At 46.1% G+C, this 20,814-nt stretch overlaps 1 protein-coding gene across 1 annotated transcript in view; it reads right to left on the bottom strand.

Moving 5' to 3' along the window:
- TRERF1 (transcriptional regulating factor 1) overlaps window positions 1-20,814 on the bottom strand; it is a 223,193-nt gene that overhangs the window by 12,320 nt on the left and 190,059 nt on the right. The window contains exons 11-15 of the mRNA XM_008062571.2: window positions 20,451-20,590; window positions 20,215-20,318; window positions 18,071-18,146; window positions 9,612-9,700; window positions 6,809-6,922 (exon numbers count right to left, since the gene is read on the bottom strand). Coding sequence (XP_008060762.1) covers window positions 6,809-6,922; window positions 9,612-9,700; window positions 18,071-18,146; window positions 20,215-20,318; window positions 20,451-20,590 — 523 coding nt within the window. The remainder of the gene's footprint in view (window positions 1-6,808; window positions 6,923-9,611; window positions 9,701-18,070; window positions 18,147-20,214; window positions 20,319-20,450; window positions 20,591-20,814) is intronic.

Genomic DNA, 20,814 nt, shown 5'->3' with positions numbered 1-20,814 from the left:
ATTCAATGCTTCTATTTACTCATTTTCTCCTACCAGAGGTATTTTATGAAAAAGAAAAAGAAAAACACTTCCTATGAATAATGATTCACCCTGCTTCCATGTCCCCTCTACCCTCTTCAGAATAGCAGCCACGTGGAGAATTAAGCAGAGGGTCCCTGTCCTCCTCAAGAGAAACAACATAGTACATTCCTGGGGTGGTGTAGGGTGTGTGCCCTGGGTGTGTTGGAAGGAAGGGCGGGACCAGGAGGCGCTCATTCTATCTCTTGCTCAATGAACTACTTTATCCTGCTCTCTTCACTCTTACCAGGGAAGGGGTGAGGGATGCAGGCCCAGAAAGGGCTGAAGACCAGAGAAAGGGAATTCTCTGTTCCGTCAGCCTATTTCAGCTTATGTTTTACAGTTTACAAAGTGCTTTCACATTTACCATGCCACCAAGTACGCTGTAAACGGTCCTCCCAGCTTACAAACGAGGAACGAAAAAGCATGTCCAGCTGCCTCTGATCTGACAGCCCATTCGTCTCTGCCGGGCTCTCTCTGTGCACCCATTGCTTAAAGTACAAGGGATCCAGCTTGCTTTACCCCTGACAGCGATGTAAGTCTGGGGAACCTATGAGTTAGAACCCAGAAGCAAGAATTTCCAGGAAGAACAAAGACTTCTGAGTCATGGTATCCTGTCCAAAAACCACAAGCTTCTTCTCTCCAGTTTGGATTCAGGGGATGTGTGTGAGAAAGACAATTCCAGCCAGTATGAGGCAGTTAATAACCACCTCCGTTTCAGAACTGTCCATACTTAATATCAATATATGCATGTTCGAGATGATGCATGAACAAAAATTATTTAAGATATGGTCCCAGTTTCCAGTGGGTTAAACAGGATTAATTTGTAATAGTTACATGGGCTGGAAGACCTCAATGAACACGGACACAGGCCTAACACATTTGATGGAGTGGTTTATCACAGAACCTGGACTTCTTGCTAGTATAGGACAGACAGGCTGATTTCATGTAGATGCTCTTATTCATGTAGGAATTCACCATCTTTCAGTTCCAAAGGGTTTCAGGCAAAATCATATAATGTTAAACTCTATGGGTTTTCCCATTCCTTCATAGAACTGGGGACTTTGTGGTCTCAAATATTAAGCAGACCATAGCCTACACTTTGGTAGTTAAAATGAACTTTTAATGACAATGGTGTTTGTTTCATGGCACTTATTCTAATTACAATTTTCTCACAATGTCATTGTTTGGCTTAAAAAATTCTTTTTTGTTTTTTGAGTTGGAGTCTCACTTTGTCGCCCAGCCTGGAGTGCAGTGGCATGCTCATGGCCACCCCAGCGTTGACCTGCTGGGCTTCGGTGATCTTTCTGCCTCAGCCTTCCAAGTAGCCAGAACTACAGGTGTGCGCTACCATGCCCGGCTAATTTTTGGTTTATTGTTGAGACGAGGTCTCACCAAGTTGCCCAGGCTGGTCTCAAACCTGTGGGCTCAGGCAATTCACTCGCCTCGGCCTCCAAAGTTGCTGGGATTAAAGGCTGAATCATCGAGTCCCGGCCTTAAAAATTCTTAGAAGACCGGGTGTAGTGGTTCATGCCTGTAATCCCAGCACTTTGGGAGGCCAAGGAGAGAGGAATGCCTGAGCCCAGGGTTTAAAACCAGCCTCGGCAACTTGGCGAGACCTCATCTCTACAATAAATTAAAAAAAAATAGCTGGGTGTGGTGGCACACACCTGTAGTTCCAGCTACTTGGAAGGCTGAGGCAGAAGGATTGCTTGAGCCCAGCATGCCGAGGCTGCAATGGCTGTGATATGCCACTACACTCCAGCCAGAGTGAGAGAGTAGGACTCTGACTCAAAAAAAAAAAAATCTTAGAAGAAACAGTTTATATTGTTATAGAATTATAGATTACACTGTACTTTATATATGTCTTGGGAATTTAGATAGGTACTATTTCAATTGGCAATCTATAAATCACAAAATGATTTATCATCAAGCCATATGACTCACCAAAATGACTAAGAGATTAAAAGATAGGAGGACAAAAATCTTTCTTTTTTTTTTTTTTGAGTTGGAGTCTCACTCTGTCACCCAGACTGGAGTGCAGTGGCCGCTCCCAGTCACCACAGCCTCGACCTACTGGGTTCCGGTGATCCTTCCGCCTCAGCCTTCCAAGTAGCCGGAATTACAGGCATGCGCTACCATGCCCTGCTGAGTTTTTGATTTATTGTAGAGATGAGGTCTCACTGCCCAGGCAGGTCTCGAACCTGCGGGCCCAGGCAGGTCTCGAACCTGCGGGCTCAGGCAATCCACTCACTTCAGCCTCCCAAAGGCGCGGGATTACAGGTTGAGCCACCGAGCCCAGCTTCAAAAATCTTAATATGTAGAACTTTGTATCAACAAGCTGGCTATTTTATGATGTATTGTGAAATGAGATATTTAGTAATACCCCAGAATGAGTAAAAGGTGGGCAGATACAGGATGAGGGAGGAGGTCGTATGTTGAAGATGGTGCTCAAAACCTTGAATGTTCACAATTAGAGTTTCTTGAGGAGGGTGATATATTTATTTCTGGGACTTATATTACAAGAAGCTGGTAAGTTAGAATACAAACCCTCAACAACCCAAAGTTGCTCAAAGACACACATTTGAGTGTCATGGTCACTAACAGTAATGATGACAGTGTATTAAATGCTATGAATCATACATCACACACACACATTTCTAGTTCTCACAACACTGTGTATTTTTCTTTTTTAAATAAATGAGGAAATTGGCCAGAGAAGCAATTCTCTCAAGGTTACAAAGCTGGTAAAGAAGCTGAACTGAGATTCAAAAGCTGGCTTGTCTGAGACAAAATCTCAGCCTTCTTCACTCCTTGGTCCAGCTGCAAACATCTGCAAGGGCACATTTGTCCATCTGTGAATAGCTCAGAGATCCTAAACCTCTCAAAACCATTGGAGCCAATTACCTTCAAATGACAAAGGGGAGGATGCTTCCTGAGCCCTCGTCAGGAGACTGTGCTATAGGTAAACTGATGCAGACACCACGGGTGAGCTCTGCCTTTGCCCCTGGAGCCCTGGCCGCTATTTGCCAAAGTCAGTTAACTGCCTCAGTTGGTTTCTTAAATTGTGCTGAAATTTGGTCACAGCCAGCTCCAGGAGATTTGTCCTGAGTCGGGGAGCACGAGATCAGGCAGGGGACAAGAAGGTGTGATTGGCACCCTCTCCTTCTACCTCATTTGCCGAGCCTATGCTGGGGCTCCCTTCTTCTGCCTCCAAGGGGAAAGTGCCTGTGATGACTGAGGCTGGAAGTCAGACTGCCCCAGCTGAGTAAGTCACTGTGCTCTGTTGACCTCCCGGCTAGCTAGAGAGCAACCATTCCTTTCAAACCGTCATATTTTTCCCTCTGTCCTTTAAGACCTCAATAACCCCTGAGCTACCTGAGCATATTCCTTCATGTTCTATCTGGAGAGAAATGGACACCTGCCCTTTAGTAAAACACTGAAGATATATGATCCAGGACACCAGAGCTATCCCAGTGTCCCAGGCAGACCCAAAGGATAAAGAGCAGGAGCACATCCTAGGACTGTGCCTCCTGCACCCTCCCCAGTCCTCGCATGACCCCAATTCTTCATCTCCACTTGGCAAACCATGTTCAGAAGGTGGACTGTGCACACAGTGCCCACGAAGGAGCTGGGAGCTCCCATGCTGGCCTTAAAGCAAGATTTTCTTGTTTTTGTGGGCCTGAGTCATCTCAACGTAAGCTTTTTTGCCCTTCCTAAGCTCACAAGTGACAAGGGTGTAATACTGGCTCCTGGTGAATAAGCCCAAGAAGGTGTGGCCCTTAGGGCACTGTCTTCATCTTACCTCCCTAATCTGAGGCTACGCCCTGGCCCGGGCTTTTCTACCCGGTCAGCCCAAGATGGTGGCTCTGCCTCGTGGAAACATCTTCACTGGCATGCCTCTGCTCACCAGCCGTTTGTTTGTTCTGTCTCTCTTCAGTGAGTTTACAGAGGTGTTGCTACAAACCAGAGTGACTCCTATCTTGGTAAAATGCTCATTCGTTCAAATACTTACTGGGTGCATGTATTATGCCAGATACTGTCCTCTGCACTCGGTAACACCCAAGCCTAAGAGACACCACTTACCTTGAGACCATAGTCTCTGATTTTCCCCTCTTTTAAAACTCAGCACTAACAGAGCCAAAATATTCCAGAATTGGAAAGGGCTTCCCAAATCATCTAAATTGTCAGCCCCGTTTGCAGGTCAGCAAGCCCAGGAGCCAGGTCCTGGGTCTTTCAGGATAAGGTTCTTTGTGCTTCCTGGTTTGCTGTCTATTCTACTCATTTGGAAAGCAATGCTCTGTGTGACTGTGGGAAAGTCCCTTTTCCTCTCTGGGTCTCAACCTTCTGCTTGTAAGATGGTGGAACAGTCTTTAGGGCTGTATCTAAGATTTTCCAATTCTCATCTCACACTGCTTTTAAACACACCTGCAGGAAGATTTCTACTCATGTATATTACATCTTCCCAACAGGACATAGGCTCTGGGTGGTGAGGAGAGGAGGCAGAGGCTGATGACCATTTTTGGGTTACCTACAGCACTACATACATATCGCAGTTGACATTGTGGGACTTCAATTTTTTTAAGTTGACTGAGCCAGAGGAGGTTACCCTGGTTCTGCTGTTGGTGTTTTTTTTTTTTTTTTAAGAGACAGGATCTCACACTATCACCCAGGCTGGAGTGTGGTGATGGATCATAGCTTACTGCAGCCTCAACCTCCTGGGCTGAAGCGATCCCCTCACTTCAGCTTCCTAAGTAGCTGTGATGACAGGTATATACCATCATTCCCTTCTAAAATTTTTGTAGAGATGGGGTCTTGCTGTGTTGCCCAAGCTGGGACTACAGGCACACGCACGGGTTACTAAGCCTGGCTAATTTTTTTTAAATTTAATTTTTTTGTAGAGATGAGATCTTGCCATGTAGCCCATGCTGGTATCGCACTCCTGGCCTCAAGCACTCTTCCTGTCTTGGTCTCCCAAAGTGCTGGGATTACAGGCATGAGCCACTGTGCCTGACTGATACTGCTTTTTTTAAACATTAGGCCACAGATGAGTAAAGGCTATTCTGATATAATAAATCATTAAAAGACCAGTCAAACAAAAGCCTTGGTCACACGAAACCCTGAGTATAACATACTGCCATCTCTGATTGAAAAAATGGCATTATCATTTTATTCCACAGATTTATATTTTCTCTGGAATTTGGGTCCAAATATAAATTAATATGTATATATATTTCACAGCTAAGATCAATTCTTAGTTAAGAGCTTAAGCTTTGAAGCACTGATGAGTCCACGTGTTTTTATACTTCTCTAAAAGAATTACATTTGACCACTCTGAAGTACACAAGGGAATCAGGCTCAGACAACACATTTGCCAGCTGTGTGACCCTGGCTAACTTACACTCTGACTCAGTTTCCCATCTCATAGGATTGGTATTAAATGAATAGATTGGATTAAATGAGTCAATATTTGTAAAGTCCTTAGCACACTATCTGGCATATGAGAAAGTGCTATTTAATTGTCTGTTAAAGACAATAACCCACATACGTGCTAACCCTTATAACTGGAGCACAATTGGGAATGACAATACAATTACAGATATTCACATAATTTGTGGATTCTAAACACTTTTGCTGTTGGAGGCTAGAGTTTAGTAATTTTTTGTAAGACATAATTTTTACCTACACATACACAGTAGGCAATGTTTTCCACAAAGTGTGAAAAGGAGATTTCCACTGGTTACGGATGCAGAGAGGAGATCACAAGTGATCACAAGTGATAGTAATGACCAAATCCACATGTATAGGGTTCAGAGAGTACCCAGGTCTTGTTATGTCTCTCTTTTTTTTTTGAGTCAGGGTCTCACTCTGTCATCTAGGCTGAAAGGCAGTCACAATCATGGCTTACCACAGCCCTGACCTCCTGGGCTCAGGTGATCCTCCCACCTCAGCCTCCTGAGTAGCTGGGACTACAGATGTGTGCCACCATACCTGGCTAATTTTTTGATTTTTTTTGTAGAGATGGGGTCTTGCTATGTTGCCCAGGCTTGTCTTGAACTCCTGGGCTCAAGCAATCCTCTTCCTTTGGCCTCCAAAGTGCTGGGTTTACAGGTGTGAGCCACTGAGCCTGGCCTTTGTTATGTCATTAGTGTATACTTAATCTAACATGCAGATGGCTTTGGGTTATCTGCTAATGAAGGACATCAATGCCAGGGATAAATGGTGATGTCAGGATTGGAATCATCTACACATTGCTGACCAATTCCTCAGTGATTGAGAGCTCCTGGCACTATCTGAGGTCCAAGTGCCTCTTGCTCATGCTTGATACAGACGGTGGCAAAATCCCAGGGTTCCTTCATCTTTCTGAGGCCTGTGATGGTCTCAGATCAGTAGCATCTATGACATGGAAGGATCAGGAAAGGAATATTCCAGGAGGTCAGGACACTTAATTATAAATCAGCCAAGCCAAGGCTGAGACCATCCTGACTTAACTCTCCTGGTTCCTATGGGTCTTGAAGGGTGAGCCAGCCCTCAGCTATGTAGCTAAACACTGAACCAAGGACGCCTTCCCTCTGCTTAGACCAGGAGGACAAGTCCTGCATCCTGCACGGGAGCTGGGCTGTTGTCACCTCTTCACTCCAGCTATCTGGCTGTCTTGCAGCAAAGCCAAACCAAACACCAGCTACTTACTAACCTGGGCGTGGGACGGGAGCCACGCCAGCCTGAGGAACAACTTAGCAGCTTCACTCACCATGCAGTCGTCGATGATTTCCGCCAGGCGTGTCCGGTGCTTGCGCCCCAGCCGCATTATTTTTTTCCACGTGTAGTAGTACTCCACACACTGAGCCACGGTCTTGGACTTCACCTGCCAGGAAAGCAAGTGCAAGGTGAGCTCCAGTCACAAGTAAAAGCCAGCAAGCTTTTCTGAATATTTACTTTTGAAACAGATTTATTTATATATTTAGAGATAGTGTCTTGCTCTGTTGCCCAGGTTGGAGTACAGTGGTGCAATCATAGCTCACTGCAGCCTGGAACTCCTGGGTTCTAAGAGATCCTCTCACCTCAGCCTTCCAAGTAGCCAGACTACCGGTGCACATGACTGCACCCAGCTAATAATTTTATTTTATTTTTTGTAGAGACAGGGTCTCACTATGTTGCCCAGGCTGGTCTCAAACTGGCCTTCCAAAGCACTGGGATTACAGGTGTGAGTCACCACACCTGGCCACAAATTTTATAATAGGTTTATACAGTTCAATAAAAAATGTACACAGTGAAAAGCCTCCTAACTGTGCCTGTCCTTACTCCTCACCCATGTAACACAAGCAGCCCCTTGTTTTCATTTCTTGGTTGTCATTCCAGAACTTCTTTATGTATGTACCAACACATAAAAATATTTCCCTCCCCACCATCTTTCCTCACAAAAGGTAGCACACTGTAAATAATATTTTTCAATGTATAGCTTAGAGTTTTTTCAGATCATCCCCTACAGACCTTACTCATTTTTTAACCCACAGAGCAGCTGCTTTTTCATTTAATATGCTTGATTGTGTTTAGCTCACTGACTTGACCTTCAAAATCCATTTGTGAAAAACGTTCCTTAGTAATGGAATGGGAATATAAGGCAAAAGTTACAATGACGGAGCTTAGATTTTACAGGAAATACGCCTTGCCCTGTTCACCCCTCAAGAGGCAATGGTATATACATTTTAAGGCAAAAACATTCCTTTGTTTAGTTCATGTATCTCTGTGCTCAGGTGGGGTTTGATAATGCGGGTCTTCTGGAGGCAGATGAAAGGCTGGCCCTCGACTTCGGCGGTGGGAACATGGCCACCTACACAGTGAGATGAGAGGGACATCACCAGAAGTTCTGACTCCTCAAAGTTGCCCCCTTTTATCTGGAACATCCACATTAGAATCATCCCAGGAAGTAAGGATACTGTCCCAGAGAGCTCCTGTTAAAACTGGCATTGGCCAGGTGCAGTGGCTCATGCCTATAATCCCAGCACTTTGGGAAGCCAGGGTGAGAGGATTGCTTGAGCCCAGGAGTTAGAGATCAGCCTGGGCAACATAGCAAGCCCTCATCTCTACAAAAAGAAAAAAAAATCAGTTGGGCATGGTGGCAGATGCCTGTAGTCCCAGCTACTTGGGAGGTAGAAGAATTGCCTGAGCTCAGGAGGTCGAGGTTGTGGCAAGCTGTGATTGTGTCACTGCACTCCAGCCTGGGTGACAGAGTGAGACCCTAACACAAAAACAAAACAAAACAAAACAACTCCACATCGCCTGGCACACACAGCACAAGACTCCATCATCAATTGACAGGGTGGAGACTTCAGGGATTAAGGCCTAGGCCAGGTCAGTCCTGGGGCAAGGGTGACTCAAAAAATGGGGGCAGGGAACTGCTGGGCACATGGGGTAGCAAAGGGGGAGGTGGCTGCCAAGGCAGTGAAGGGCAGGAACAAATGCAGAGATGGAGGTGGAGGCAAGTCAGAGACAAATCTGCTGATTTCTGATGCTCATTCAGGCGAGGCCCTAGATGAAGGACAGGAGACGTGCCACCCCAGGACAGCACCATCCAGCCCAGCTAGGACCAGCAGGAGCTGTCACCTGTGACCTGTTCTCTTGTATCTGAACACTCTTAACTATCTTTAATAGCTCCATTATTCATCAATTTGTTGAAACACTCTTGAACAGTTTTAATTCTTGAGGCTAAACCACCTCTCAGCCAATTGAAGCCTGTTACGTTTTTATCTATCGTATAAAGTGCTACTTCATCTTTGTGAAAGTTTCATTTTGCTGTATAATGTTGTATATGTAAAGTTGTTATTTTTATTAGTACTGTTATTATGATTAGGAGCCAACACCAGAATCTACTAGGTAGGGGGAGACCACATGTCTTCCTCTCCCCAATTTCCCAGAAAACAATTCTGTCAGAAATGTTATAGATTAAATATACATGAAATAAATTATGTAGATTGTGAACCAGAAGCCTTAGTTCAAGTTATTCTGACAGAATTATGCATTATTTGGCTGGGCATGGTGGCTCATGTCTGTAATCCCAGCATTTTGGGAGGTTTAGGTGGCAGAACTGCTTGAGCCCAGGAGTTCAAGACCAGCCTGGGTAATATAGCGATACTCTGTTTCGCAAAAAAAAAAAAAAAAAAAAAAAAATTAGCCAGGCATGGTGGTGATGCCTGTAGTCCCAGCTACTTGGGAGGCTGAGGTAGAAGGATAGCCTGAGCCCAGGAGATTGAGGCTGTGGTGAGCCACTGAATTCCAGCCTAGGTGACAGAGTGAGACCATGACTCATAAAAAAAAAAAAGCCTCCACCACTGCAATGTCCAAATAATCCTCTTTTTTTCTCTATGTTTTCCCCACATCCCCAACACTGGGGTCAGACCACCTCACATCAATGCTCATCCTTCACCAGTGAGGGGTAAAGACATCCATCCTTTTTGGGAGGATGTTAAACCAGTAGCCATATATTGCTAAATATCTTTATGTGTACTATTTCCCACATTTAATTTCAAGAGAGCAGTGAGGAAAACTATGCTTACCATCTTCTGTACAAAAATAAAGTCTTTGCTGTAAGTGGCTAGTGCTTTGCTAAACAGTTTTCTTTCTAGGGAGGTCCATTTGTCCGAACCTACAACAAAACACAAACTTCATAAGAACAGCTCAGTTTTCCTTGCTTTTAGTTGCTGGTTCATTAGTTAAGTTACAAAATACAATTGTCTAGCAAGTGACGGAACACATATCAAACTACTGTTTGTATAGAAGGACAGTGTAATGTAGTGGTTAGCAGGCCTGACACCTGTGTTCATATCCTTGCTATGACCTTGACCTTGGCAAGTTATTTATTCTAAGCCTCAGTTTTGTTACCTACAAAAGGGAATAATTATAATTGTTTCCACAGCTTAGGATTTTTGTGAAGGTAAAGGATAATGCACAAAAAATATCCAGCTTAATAAATGGGAAAGAGTGAACATTCAACAACTTTTAGGCACAGTTTTTACATAATTATTATATTCACAAGTGCAAGCACTCATGTGATAAGCACCCTTCAGGGAGTGGCTGGATTCACCATTCTCCTCCCTCCACTCTCAAAATGCTCACGATCTATTGGGGAAACAAACCAGTAGGTCATAGCATTAAACTGATAACTGCAATTATAAAGATAAAAATGAGTCATTTGGGGCTGGGCATGGTGGTTCATGCCTGAAATCCCAGCACTTTGGGAGGCCCAGATGAGAAGATTGCCTGAGCCCAGGAGTTCGAGACCAGTCTGGGCAACATGGTGAGACCTCATCTCTACAATAAATAAAAAAATTGGCTGGGCATGGTGGTGCGTGTCTGTAGTCCCAGCAACTTGGAAGGCTGAGGCAGAAGGATCACTTGAGCCCAGCGGGTCAAGGCTCCAGTGGCCGTGATTGTGCCACTGGACTCCAGCCTGGGTGACAGAGTGAGACCTGACTCAAAGGAAAAAAAAAAAAAAAGTGAATCATTTGGTTCAACTAACAAGCCTATAAGACTGGTATTACTATGATTCCATTTTCCAGATGAAGATATGGAGGATATTACTCAAATAATGGCCAGTAATCCAGTACAGTTTAATGGGCACAGATGAGGAACGCCAGATTCAGGTTAGAGTCACATAGCCAGGAAGGCACCCAGCTAGAGAAGACACCTGAGTTGAGTTTTAAAGGACGTGCAGATGTAAGTCAGGGAAGAAGGAGAGGGAGGGGTATTCTTGGAAGAGGAAGCAGCATGTGCAAAATCAGAGGCAAGAGTGAGGTGATACACTTCATTCACTCTTCATTCAACAGATAATTTATTAGGTGTATATTACAAGCAAGACACTATGCTAGGAAAAAAGAGCTAACATTTATAGGTGCTTACTACGTGCCAGGTTCTCAGTACTTTTTAGTTATTAATCACTTGGTTCTACCATCATTTTACAGATGAGGAAAGAATGACCCGTAATCCAGTATGGTTCAAGTATAGGGTTCCAGCAGACAAGAAATAGATGAGGCTAGAGAGGTGAGTGGGACCAGTTCTTGACAGATTTGCTGACTGATGTTCCTTTTAGGTAGCCATCAGAATAGCAACCATAGTGCATCTGCCTTGCCGGCTGAAACTGATTGTTATGCTTTTTCCTCCATAAAAGAGAAAGCAAGTTAGGAGGATAATCATATAGAATGGCACCGGCATGGCTGGGCGTGGTGGCTCACATCTGTAATCCCAGCACCTTGAGAGGCCAAGGTGGGAGGATTGTTTGGGCAGGAGTTCAACACACTGGCCTGTTTGGGGCAAGAAATAAGGTCTAATTCTAAGGGGATGTCTACTTTTGGGGCCTCTGGGGAAGGTTCAACCACTGTGGCTGGTTCACAGAAAACTCAGCCCCATTTTTCTGGCTTGCTGATTCTCCATGTCTCTGATTCCCTGGATGGTACTAGACCAGGCCTTTGACATTCCTCTACTCCTTCTCAGAGCTCTAGCACCCCAAGCCATAGTATCTTTCCTCCCATCCAGGACAAGTTTCAAGTTCCACTTTGCTATGATCAACGAATGGGGCTGCAGTACTGGAAACCTGAATCGCTTCTTCCCTTGTAAGGTTCGGTCAAAATAAGTGGATCAGGCGAAACTGCTCTGGGCAGGCAGGGACCTCCTTATACCCTAGATGGAGCTTCTTGAGGGAACAGGATTCTTGGATCCTTGAGAGAATTTGTGGTTCAGTGATGTAAAACCAGGTTTCTGAAATAAACACCTTCTTCATGTAACTCCTTGATGGGTCCTCATACCAAGAGCTCCGGCTCCAGATTCAGAATATTTTCTCCACTGCTGGGCTGGCTAACATTTCTAAAAAAGCAGGGCCACCACCTGATTTTTTGGTTTGCAAGTTTATCTCTTTACTTCTAGAAGGAAAGCAGTTTTCCAAGTACTCCTCAGCAGAAGGAACCATCTTCCACAGGTTCTGGAAGTCTGGACGGCTCTGACTGTGTAAACTAATGGTCCCCAACCCTTGGGCTACGGACTGGTACTGGTCTGTGGCCTGTTAATAACCGGGCTGCACAGCAGGAGGTGAGTGCAGGTGCGTGGAGCTCTGCCTCCTGTCAGAGGAGGACACAGAAGTGCGAACCCTATTGTGAACCACGCATGTGAGGTATCTAAGTTGTGTGCTTCTTATGAGAATCTAATGCCTGATAATCCTCCCTGCTCCCACCGTCCATGAAAAAGTGGTCTTCCACGAAACTGGTCCATGATGCCAAAAAGGCTGGGAACCACTGGTGTAATCATAGCAGTAAGGAGGGGCAGAGGGGCTGGGGGTTTGGCGATCTTTCCAGAGTGGATGTGAGCAGAGGGGGCTGGTGAGATTTGAACTGCTACGGCAGTTCTATCATCATTCCTCAAATTCTGTTCAACATTCAAGGCCTTGGGGTCCCAGCACCCCTACGCTCCCCTTACCCAGGAACAGGCACAGAAAGAGGAAGATGGAAAAGATTAAACAACAATTTAGCTGAACAACCAAAGAACAGCTGTGGTTCCTTTTAGGTAGCCATCAAAATAGCACACAGGTAAGAGGGGTCAGAGAGATAAAGATGGAAGATCACAACGGTGACGCATCACACCACCTGAGTCACACAGGCTTACAAGGGGGCTGACGTGCTGCCCTTTGCAGGTGTAGAGGCTGTGCTGGCCATGGCTGCATCTCAGATGGAGAATTGGGACATTTTGCCAATGAAACCCTCAAGTAGATCAATCACAATTCTTTCCAATCTCAGCCAGACTGGAAGTTTCCTGAATTCGAGAGTAGCTCTAAGAAATAGCGAGATAGCCTTCTCTGGCCAGCACCCCATCCTGTCTCTGCAGTGGATACACTTTTTTCCATTTCCTGCTGGGCTCGTCACCTGATTTCTGGCTCAGAAAGCTAAGTTCCCAGGTCTGTTGCCCTCTGAGAAACATGTCCCTTCATGTTTCCAAATGGCTGATCAGGTACAACCCCACAGAAGGTAATCTCCTGGTCCATCTGTGACAGGGATTCCCCAAATTGGCTCCTAGTGAGTTTCAGGACTGCCACTCTGGGATGGGTTCTTCTGTTTTCCTGAGCCCAGAGTGTGCATTCTGCACAGGTCATTGTGGGTTGTATGCCCTCCCTTTTGCTCTGTGCCATGCTTTCACACCAAGGCCTGCAGGGGCTGGGTCAGGCAGCACAGCTTAGAGACTAAGAAATGGCTCCTCTATGTAGTCCTAGAGTCTGTGCTTCAGTGCAAATGATAGTGCTGTGTGTGTGGTATGTGTCTGTCCAACAGGGTGTCTGTGAAGCGAGGGACTGAGGCTTGGCCAGATGACAAATCCACTCTCACACTCACACTAGAGCTGGCCTTCGGACCAAGTGATTGTCCACCGAGGCTGAGACTCCACCCCTGGGCTCTCGGACTAAATTCCCAGGCCAAAACCTGGTATAGATACATAACATTCGAATGTGCTCTCGTCAAATAATATCACCGAACTGTGACTTCAGGAGACATTATGCTGTGAATCTGGTTCTGTCACTTACTCCTGTGATGCCAAGGCAAGTCTGCTTAACTTCTGAGTCTCAATTTCCTCCACTGTGACATGGGGATGGTGGCAGTCACCCTGTGACTGACAGCATTTGGTCCTAAGGAAGTGCTCAACACACATCTTGGATCCTCACTGGCCACTTGGACAGCAGATTCCAAATCAGCTCAGGGCTACAAGACACATGCTGTCCCCTTCTGTGTGTGGAGTGGCACTCAGGAAGACCACCTGTCCCTGCAGCGGCTCCTTGTTCTGCATATTTATAATTCCACAGCCTTGCTCCTGGCTGCCCATGACTTCCATGGTCGTCAGCTCCCTGCCTCCAAAATCCCTCTGTAATCCAAAGTTAAGGAAAGGCTCAGGTGTCCTTCTTCCCTGGAGTTAGACTGACTGGCCCGTTCCTCATTCTTGGACAAGGTTCTAGGCCAGCCCTTCTGGAATTCTGCATCTTGGACAAAGCCCAGGATAACACACAAAACTGAGGCAGAGGGCTGCCTCAAATCTTCCCCTATCCTTCTAACCACTCTCCCCACCCCCCTTCCCCCACTGCCCTCCCTTGTAAGACCCCTGATGCCCACTTGGCATGCATGCAGGGCTAGTGGGCTGACATCCCCCCAGACTCATTTGTTCTACCTGGGGATTCCTGGCTATTGGGCTGTTATCAGCAGGGGCCCCTAACAAGACGATTAAGACTAATTACAAAGAAACTAATTAACTGGATGAAACTGGTGCTGGGACAGTATCCAGAGGAAAACTGTTCTGAGCTTCGGTTGCTGGGAAACAGGCTCTGGACTGCGGCTAATTTTGGGGCAATCTACAGTGAACCCAGGCAATTAAAAAGAGACACAGAGGGGTGCGAAAATGTCTGGGCATAGTATTTTTTAGAGGGTCTTTCTGCTGTCTTTCTGGATTTTTAAAACTTCCACAGTTGTTTCTGTAGTTATACAAGAAAGACAAGGTTTTGGCTGTTTTTCTACCAGATCTTCATTTCCGTGTAGTATTTTCCATAGTGAATGAAGGTTGAATAATTTTTTTAAGGGTACAAGGTGAAGCAGGCTGCTTACCAAACTTCTCTCTGAAGGCAAAAAGGAGGGAATTGATTCAAAGCTTGTCCACTATTTTCCCCCCTCTTTTCTTTTTTACAAGTGCTGTGTCAGACAAGGCAGGAAAGTAAGTATGAACTCACTTCCTGCCCTTGGGGGGGCCTATCGAGGTAGAACTATGGGCTAAGACTGTCTGCAAAGTGACACCATAGATGGGTTTCTTACAAAGTACTCTATTGAGGATGTAATACATCTAACTGGGGTAGCTTCCAATGCAGAGACCAGGCATGGAATGGGAATGGGTATCTCAATGGAATGGGTATTTCCTCCAGGTCTCCTCCATCACCAGAGGTCAGGGTTTCAGAACCCAATGGGCATTTGGGCTGGTGTCAGAGCCGACAGTAGCTAGCCTCTGACGAATCCTTGCCGAGATGTCAGGGCCAGTTCTAACACTGCTTCCGCTCTGTGCCCATCTGCAAGAATGACCAGTTCAATGGAAAAATCAAGGTTGCTGCAATCCCTCTAATCACAATCAGGTGTCCTCCCCACCCTGACTCCCCCACCCTCAGCCCTTCCCTACCCAAGTGCTAACTGAAAACCACTGCAAACAACTGCTAACCACGCTTGGGTGGGAGGGTGCTGAGAGGGACAGAGGGTTGGGTGGTGCAGCCTGGCATGAATGGAGCGCCGAGAGTCACTGCAATAGAATCTTCCTCTGAGGAGTTTGTACAGAGATTTTGTGGCCTTGGCAAGCAGCCCTCAGATCTGGGCAAGTTGGCCACCCTACCAGACCTTCCCCTGGCATTGGTCACTTTTTCCTGTTCTTACTGAATGGCTTGGGAAGGGTGGGGAAAAGAAGATAATGAGTAAAGTAAGGAAGTGATTTTCACAGGCCTATGTCTCCTTCTCCCCAAACCTGCATTCTCCCTCCCTGACACAGACAAGCACAGACAGGCCTGAAAGAGTCGAACTCCCTTTCTAGATAAGTAGGAGGCTGGACAGCAAATTCAGGGCTGGGAATGGGGGTGGGTGGCATGGGCCACAGTCACAGAATGGGAAGCCAAAGGAGATTCACAGGACTTAATTGCCAGGGATGCTGCAATTAAGCCAACAGACAGTCCCTACTGGGAGCAACCCAGTGGGACTCGGCACAAGGGCCAAGGCATGATAGGTCCATGGAGATGGGTCTCACTGACATCTGTGAATCAAATGAGGGGGTGTTAGAAGTGGGGAAAAGAGGTGGTGCTGGTCACTGGAGCATGTGACGGGCTAGACTCTGCTACTTCCTGAGACTTGGAAGGGAACTGTTAAGGGGATGGCATTGGGTCAGATTTTAGAGATCAGTGACCTCTGCCCTTTTGGCTCATAATTCTAGAAGATTCTCTGGGACCCAGTCTGTGATTACTTCCTGGAGAAGGAAAGTGACTGGCATACACAGGAGGGCAAGCTTCTCTTGGGACACCAACCTCTCTCAGCTCAGCTCTACTTTTCTTGCCTCTCAGGGTTGAAATGATTCCAGAAAGCCTGCTTGTTGGGAAAGGGCAGGGGTCAGCAAGGGATTAGGTAGGAACTCCCAACCTCAAAAGATCAACTTATTTTAGCAGAGTTTAGGGTCTTCTAGTTTCAAAGTTTGGGGTAATATTTTAGTGTTTTTGATTTGTTTTGTTTGGGGGGGGTGTGTGGCTTCAAGTCCACAGTTTTCTACCCTTTTTAGTGTTATGATGCACATAAAGATAGTAACACTTGTCTGGCACACTGGGAAGATCTGGAGGGGACTGCGTCCCAGATGAAGCTGCTCATGGCTGGAGTTGACCAGCCCAGAGGTACTGACCAGCCCAGTCACCTTGGGGGCTGAGGGCAGTAGCATCTCACAGCAATGGTGGGGAAGCTTTTAGCCAACCCACTCACTATGCAAAGAAGCTCGAGGCAGGCTCCAGGAGGGTTTAACGGGAAGCAGATGATGCTGGGAATGAAGAGAGAGGGCTGAACTGTTTCCATGGCAGATCAGGGAGAACTCCTACATCTTTCTACCCACACTCGGGGCAGACACACTCGGGGCAGACACCAAGCAGGAAATGATAGAGACAACATCAAGAAACTGGCTCCTTGAGACCACTGGTTAAACGATGGATATCTTATCCCACGTGGCCATTTTGTGCTGGCCTACTTCCACGAGTGCTGAGTGTGACCCACAGGCAGGCACTCTGGGCTTGTTAAGCTTAGGTGTGGGGCTTCGAGGTCTTTCTATCTTGGGATGACAGGCAGGAAAGCCGACTCACAAGAGAGGAAGAGCACAGTAAGAGAGGCAAATGACAGTAGGAGACAGCTCCTGAGAACACGCAGGTATGAGTAAAGAAGCTCTCACTTTAGGCCACATCTGGCTGCCTGAACCTAGGGCTGGAAAAGGTATCATGAGGTCCCTAAGCCCATTCATGTAGTTAGCACCTGTCTAGAAACCATCAAAGGATTAAAAATCGAGGGACATTGGAGGATTCAGCCTCCTCTGAAATAGAGAACCAAGGAAGGTTTGTAGGTTTCCTCAGAAGGGACAGGTCTACCAGAGTTAATGGAAGTGGAGATGTCAACCTCGGCTTCACTGGTCATATCTTAGACTCCTCAGCTCGTTTCCTTCTCTCTTCATGATTCTCACTCCATTCAAATCTCAAAGGTGTCTTCTACTTCCCTCTTATTGTCATGCTGTTATTAATCCACACACTCTCGGACCCTACGGGTAAGAAGTTTTTCTCCTGCCGTTTGTGTGATCCATTATTTAATAACTTCCTTCTCCTCACACTCCAAATTGCATGAGGTAGGACTAGAGCTATGTCTGTCATGGTCACTGTGGTGTCTTAGTGCTTAGCAAGTTCCTTGTACACAGTAAGCATTCAGTAAATAATTGTTAAATAAATGAATAATAACTGCCATTAGGATGTGCCAGGCATCGGGCTACATATACTATTTCTAATCTTCACAAAAATGCTACAAGGATAGAATACAAACCCCTTTTACAGGTAAGAAAATCAAGGCTGCACAAGGCCAAGGGACTTAGTCAATGATTGAACCATGGCTATTGATTCCAAAGCCAGGGCTTATCATCATCAACTCTGTGCTGTTCCCTGCAGTGGCTCTTTCTGGTCTCATGCATTCATCTCACTGCCATATGTGTAGGGCACTGTTCGCTATCACCCAGGTCCTGGAACACCCAGGAGGGGCAGGAGCTTACACAGACAATGCTGACAGTGCCAAGACAGCAGACACAACTGCCCTCACCAGCTCTGCCCCAGCAGGCCTTGAGATCACAGGTGGCAATCAGGACAGAACCAGCATTACTGATCACTGAAAAGTGACACAACCCAACATGCAAGCAGCCCACTCTCAGGAAGCAACAGGGCACAGGGCTCATGGCAACCTACCGGCATAGTGGTAATTTGCTAAAGGATGACATTTTAACCTGACTGGTTTCCGCAGCAGCAGCATTTCCAGAGCAGCCTGTAGACCCAAGGGACAGAAAAGGCAAGAGTCAGTAATAGGGCCACATGTTCCAGGGAGGCCGTCTACTCAAAGGGGGAAAGAGGCTAACACTGTAGAGACTGGGGGCAGGACGCTGGAAGGAAAACCAGAGGGAAAGGGGTTTCCTTTCTGTTTTGCACCCAACAAAACTTGTAGCTCTTTTTTATTTCTTGAGTCAGGGTCTCACTCTGCTGCCCAGGCTGGAGCACAGAGGCACAATCATGGCTCAGAGAAGCTGCAACATCCTAGGCTCAGGTGATCCTTCCACCTCAGTTTCCTGAGTAGATGGGACTACAGACACATGCCACCATGCCTTGCTAATAATTTGTGTAAAGTCAAGGTCTTGCTATGTTGCCCAGGCTGGTCTTGAATTCCTAGGCTCAAGAAATCCTTTTGCCTCAGCCTCTCAAAGTGTTGGGATTATAGGTGTGAGCCACCAAACTCAGCCAAGATTCATAGTTCTGACAAGCCTCCCCACCCATGCCTGGAGCCAGTTGGTCATGTCACAGGAAGATAGCCAAGACTTGACTCTTTCTTGGTGAGGGACCACCAACTCCAGAGAGATGGATATGGCATCCTCTAAAAGGAAGCTGAGTTTCTGGGAGAAGGTCTCTGAGGAAATAAGTGGGTGATTTGTAACTGTTTACAGAAAAATCACGTTTTATTACAATTGAACATAAACAGCTGCATTAGTAATAACTGTACCTCACACTATCCTTCCAGAGAGCCTAGCTAAATAAATCCTTTCAAATCAACTTTGTTGGCTTTGAAAAAAATGCTGCAGGCAGAGTTGAGCAGTGCATGGTTTAGCGGCAGAGCAAGACCTAGAATCTTGCTACTCCAAGTGTGGTCCATGACCTGCAGCACCTGCAGCAGCTAGAAGCTGGCCAAAATGAACAACCTGGATCTCACCTGGATTGCTTGAATCAGAATCCACATTTTTTTTTTTTTAAGTCGGAGTCTCATTCTGTCACCCAGGCTGGAGTGCAGTGGCATGATCACAGCTCACTGTGGTCTCAACCTCCTGGGCTCAGGTGACCATTTTGCCTCAGCCTTCTGAGTAGGTGGGACTGCAGGCGTATGCCACCACGCCCAGCTAATTTTTTGATTTTCTGTAGAGACGAGGTCACACTGGTCTCAAAATCCTGTGCTCAAGCAATCCACCTGCCTCGGCCTCCTAGAGTGCTGGGATTACAGGTGTGAGCCACAATGCCTGACCCCTCAGAATCTGAATTTTAACAAGATTCCCCAGGTGATTTGTGTGTACATTAAAAGTTCGAGAAGTGCTACTCTGCAGCTCTGACCTCAAAAGGTGAAGGATAGTTTTTCAACATTCTAGAAAATATTTGAAGGGTATCATAGTATTGAGACATTTGTTTCTTTTCACTTTTTCATAAAATCAAAATGCAGACAGCTAGACCTGGTACCAGGAAGAACTATGTATTTATAGAAAGGGGCAACTGCAGCTAGTGATTGAGTGATCAGGCCAGAAGTCCAAGCTGAGTAGGTAAATTGTTAGCTCTGATTCTGGGAAGATGGCACTAAGGCTCTGGTTTGGTGACATCTACAGAACTGTGTTAAAAGTGGAAGAATGGAACCTGTTGGTGCACAGTAAATACTTCACTTTGGTTAGGGAAGAAAAGAATTCTATAAACATCAAACTTTGGTTGATTTCTATAGTAGGGAAGAATTACCAGCAGAGTATGATAGACTATTTTAGATCAACTATTTCAGTAAGGCTCTCTACCTCCATTCCTAGAGACTCAGTTTTCTGATGTCAAAAGCAAACCGAGAAAACAGAGACTCTAATTTCCTAGGACAGATGTGCTCACAGTTGTAATTTAGAACAGATGAGTAAACAGAAGTCAAACTGGAGATTTTTTTTTTCCTGCAAGCGTTTAAGTCCTGACCTCCTCATTGAGACAAGGAACATGGAGGCATCGTGGTCATCATCTTAAGAACTGGTTGTATAGTACATGGGACAATACTGAAACCCGGGAAAATGCTCTTCAGAATTTTGTGAAGGCATCTTTTCACAGTTCCTTACCATCACATCGCCTTTGGCCTCAAACAGGGAGTGCAAAGCAAATTCAGAATTGGTCCCTCCACCTGGCAACGCACTTGAACAGCAAAGATTGAGAAGATTCTCTACTGTTGGGAACAAGGAGAAGCCACTGCATCAGACAGAGCTCAATATCATGGAAAAACACACCAATCCTGGGGCCGGTCATCTCAGTGAGAGAATCAAGCCTCTCCTGCCCCGCTCATGCCATGTGCCAATACCTCTTTGCTGGAGGTCGTGGTTTTCCAGCTCTGGCCAGGGCTTCCACACCAGTGTGGCCTTGTGTGTGTCCTGGGCCAGGGCAGAGACATCCTGGAGTTCTGGGATTTCTGCTTGGAATCTCAAGCCAATGTTGATGCGTCTTTAATGACAAAAAGAAAAACAACAGTGTGGTCTTCAGTTTGATAGCCCAGGCTAAGGGCAACTGTCAGGAACTTGAAAAAGAAGGAAACCAATTCCTTCTGTAAGAAGAATGTGGGGGCATTTCCTCACAGTGTGACCCTAAGATTCCAGGCATGGCTTTTTCACTGGGATAAGGAACAGCTTTAAGATTGGGGAAAGATGTCTGGGGAGCAAGGGAACAGT

The sequence above is a fragment of the Carlito syrichta genome, unplaced genomic scaffold (genome assembly GCF_000164805.1).
Source record: "Carlito syrichta isolate Samal-C Ts95f unplaced genomic scaffold, Tarsius_syrichta-2.0.1 Scaffold305755, whole genome shotgun sequence".
Taxonomy (NCBI): Eukaryota; Metazoa; Chordata; class Mammalia; order Primates; family Tarsiidae; genus Carlito; species Carlito syrichta.
This window is presented reverse-complemented; position numbering and strand designations above follow the sequence as displayed.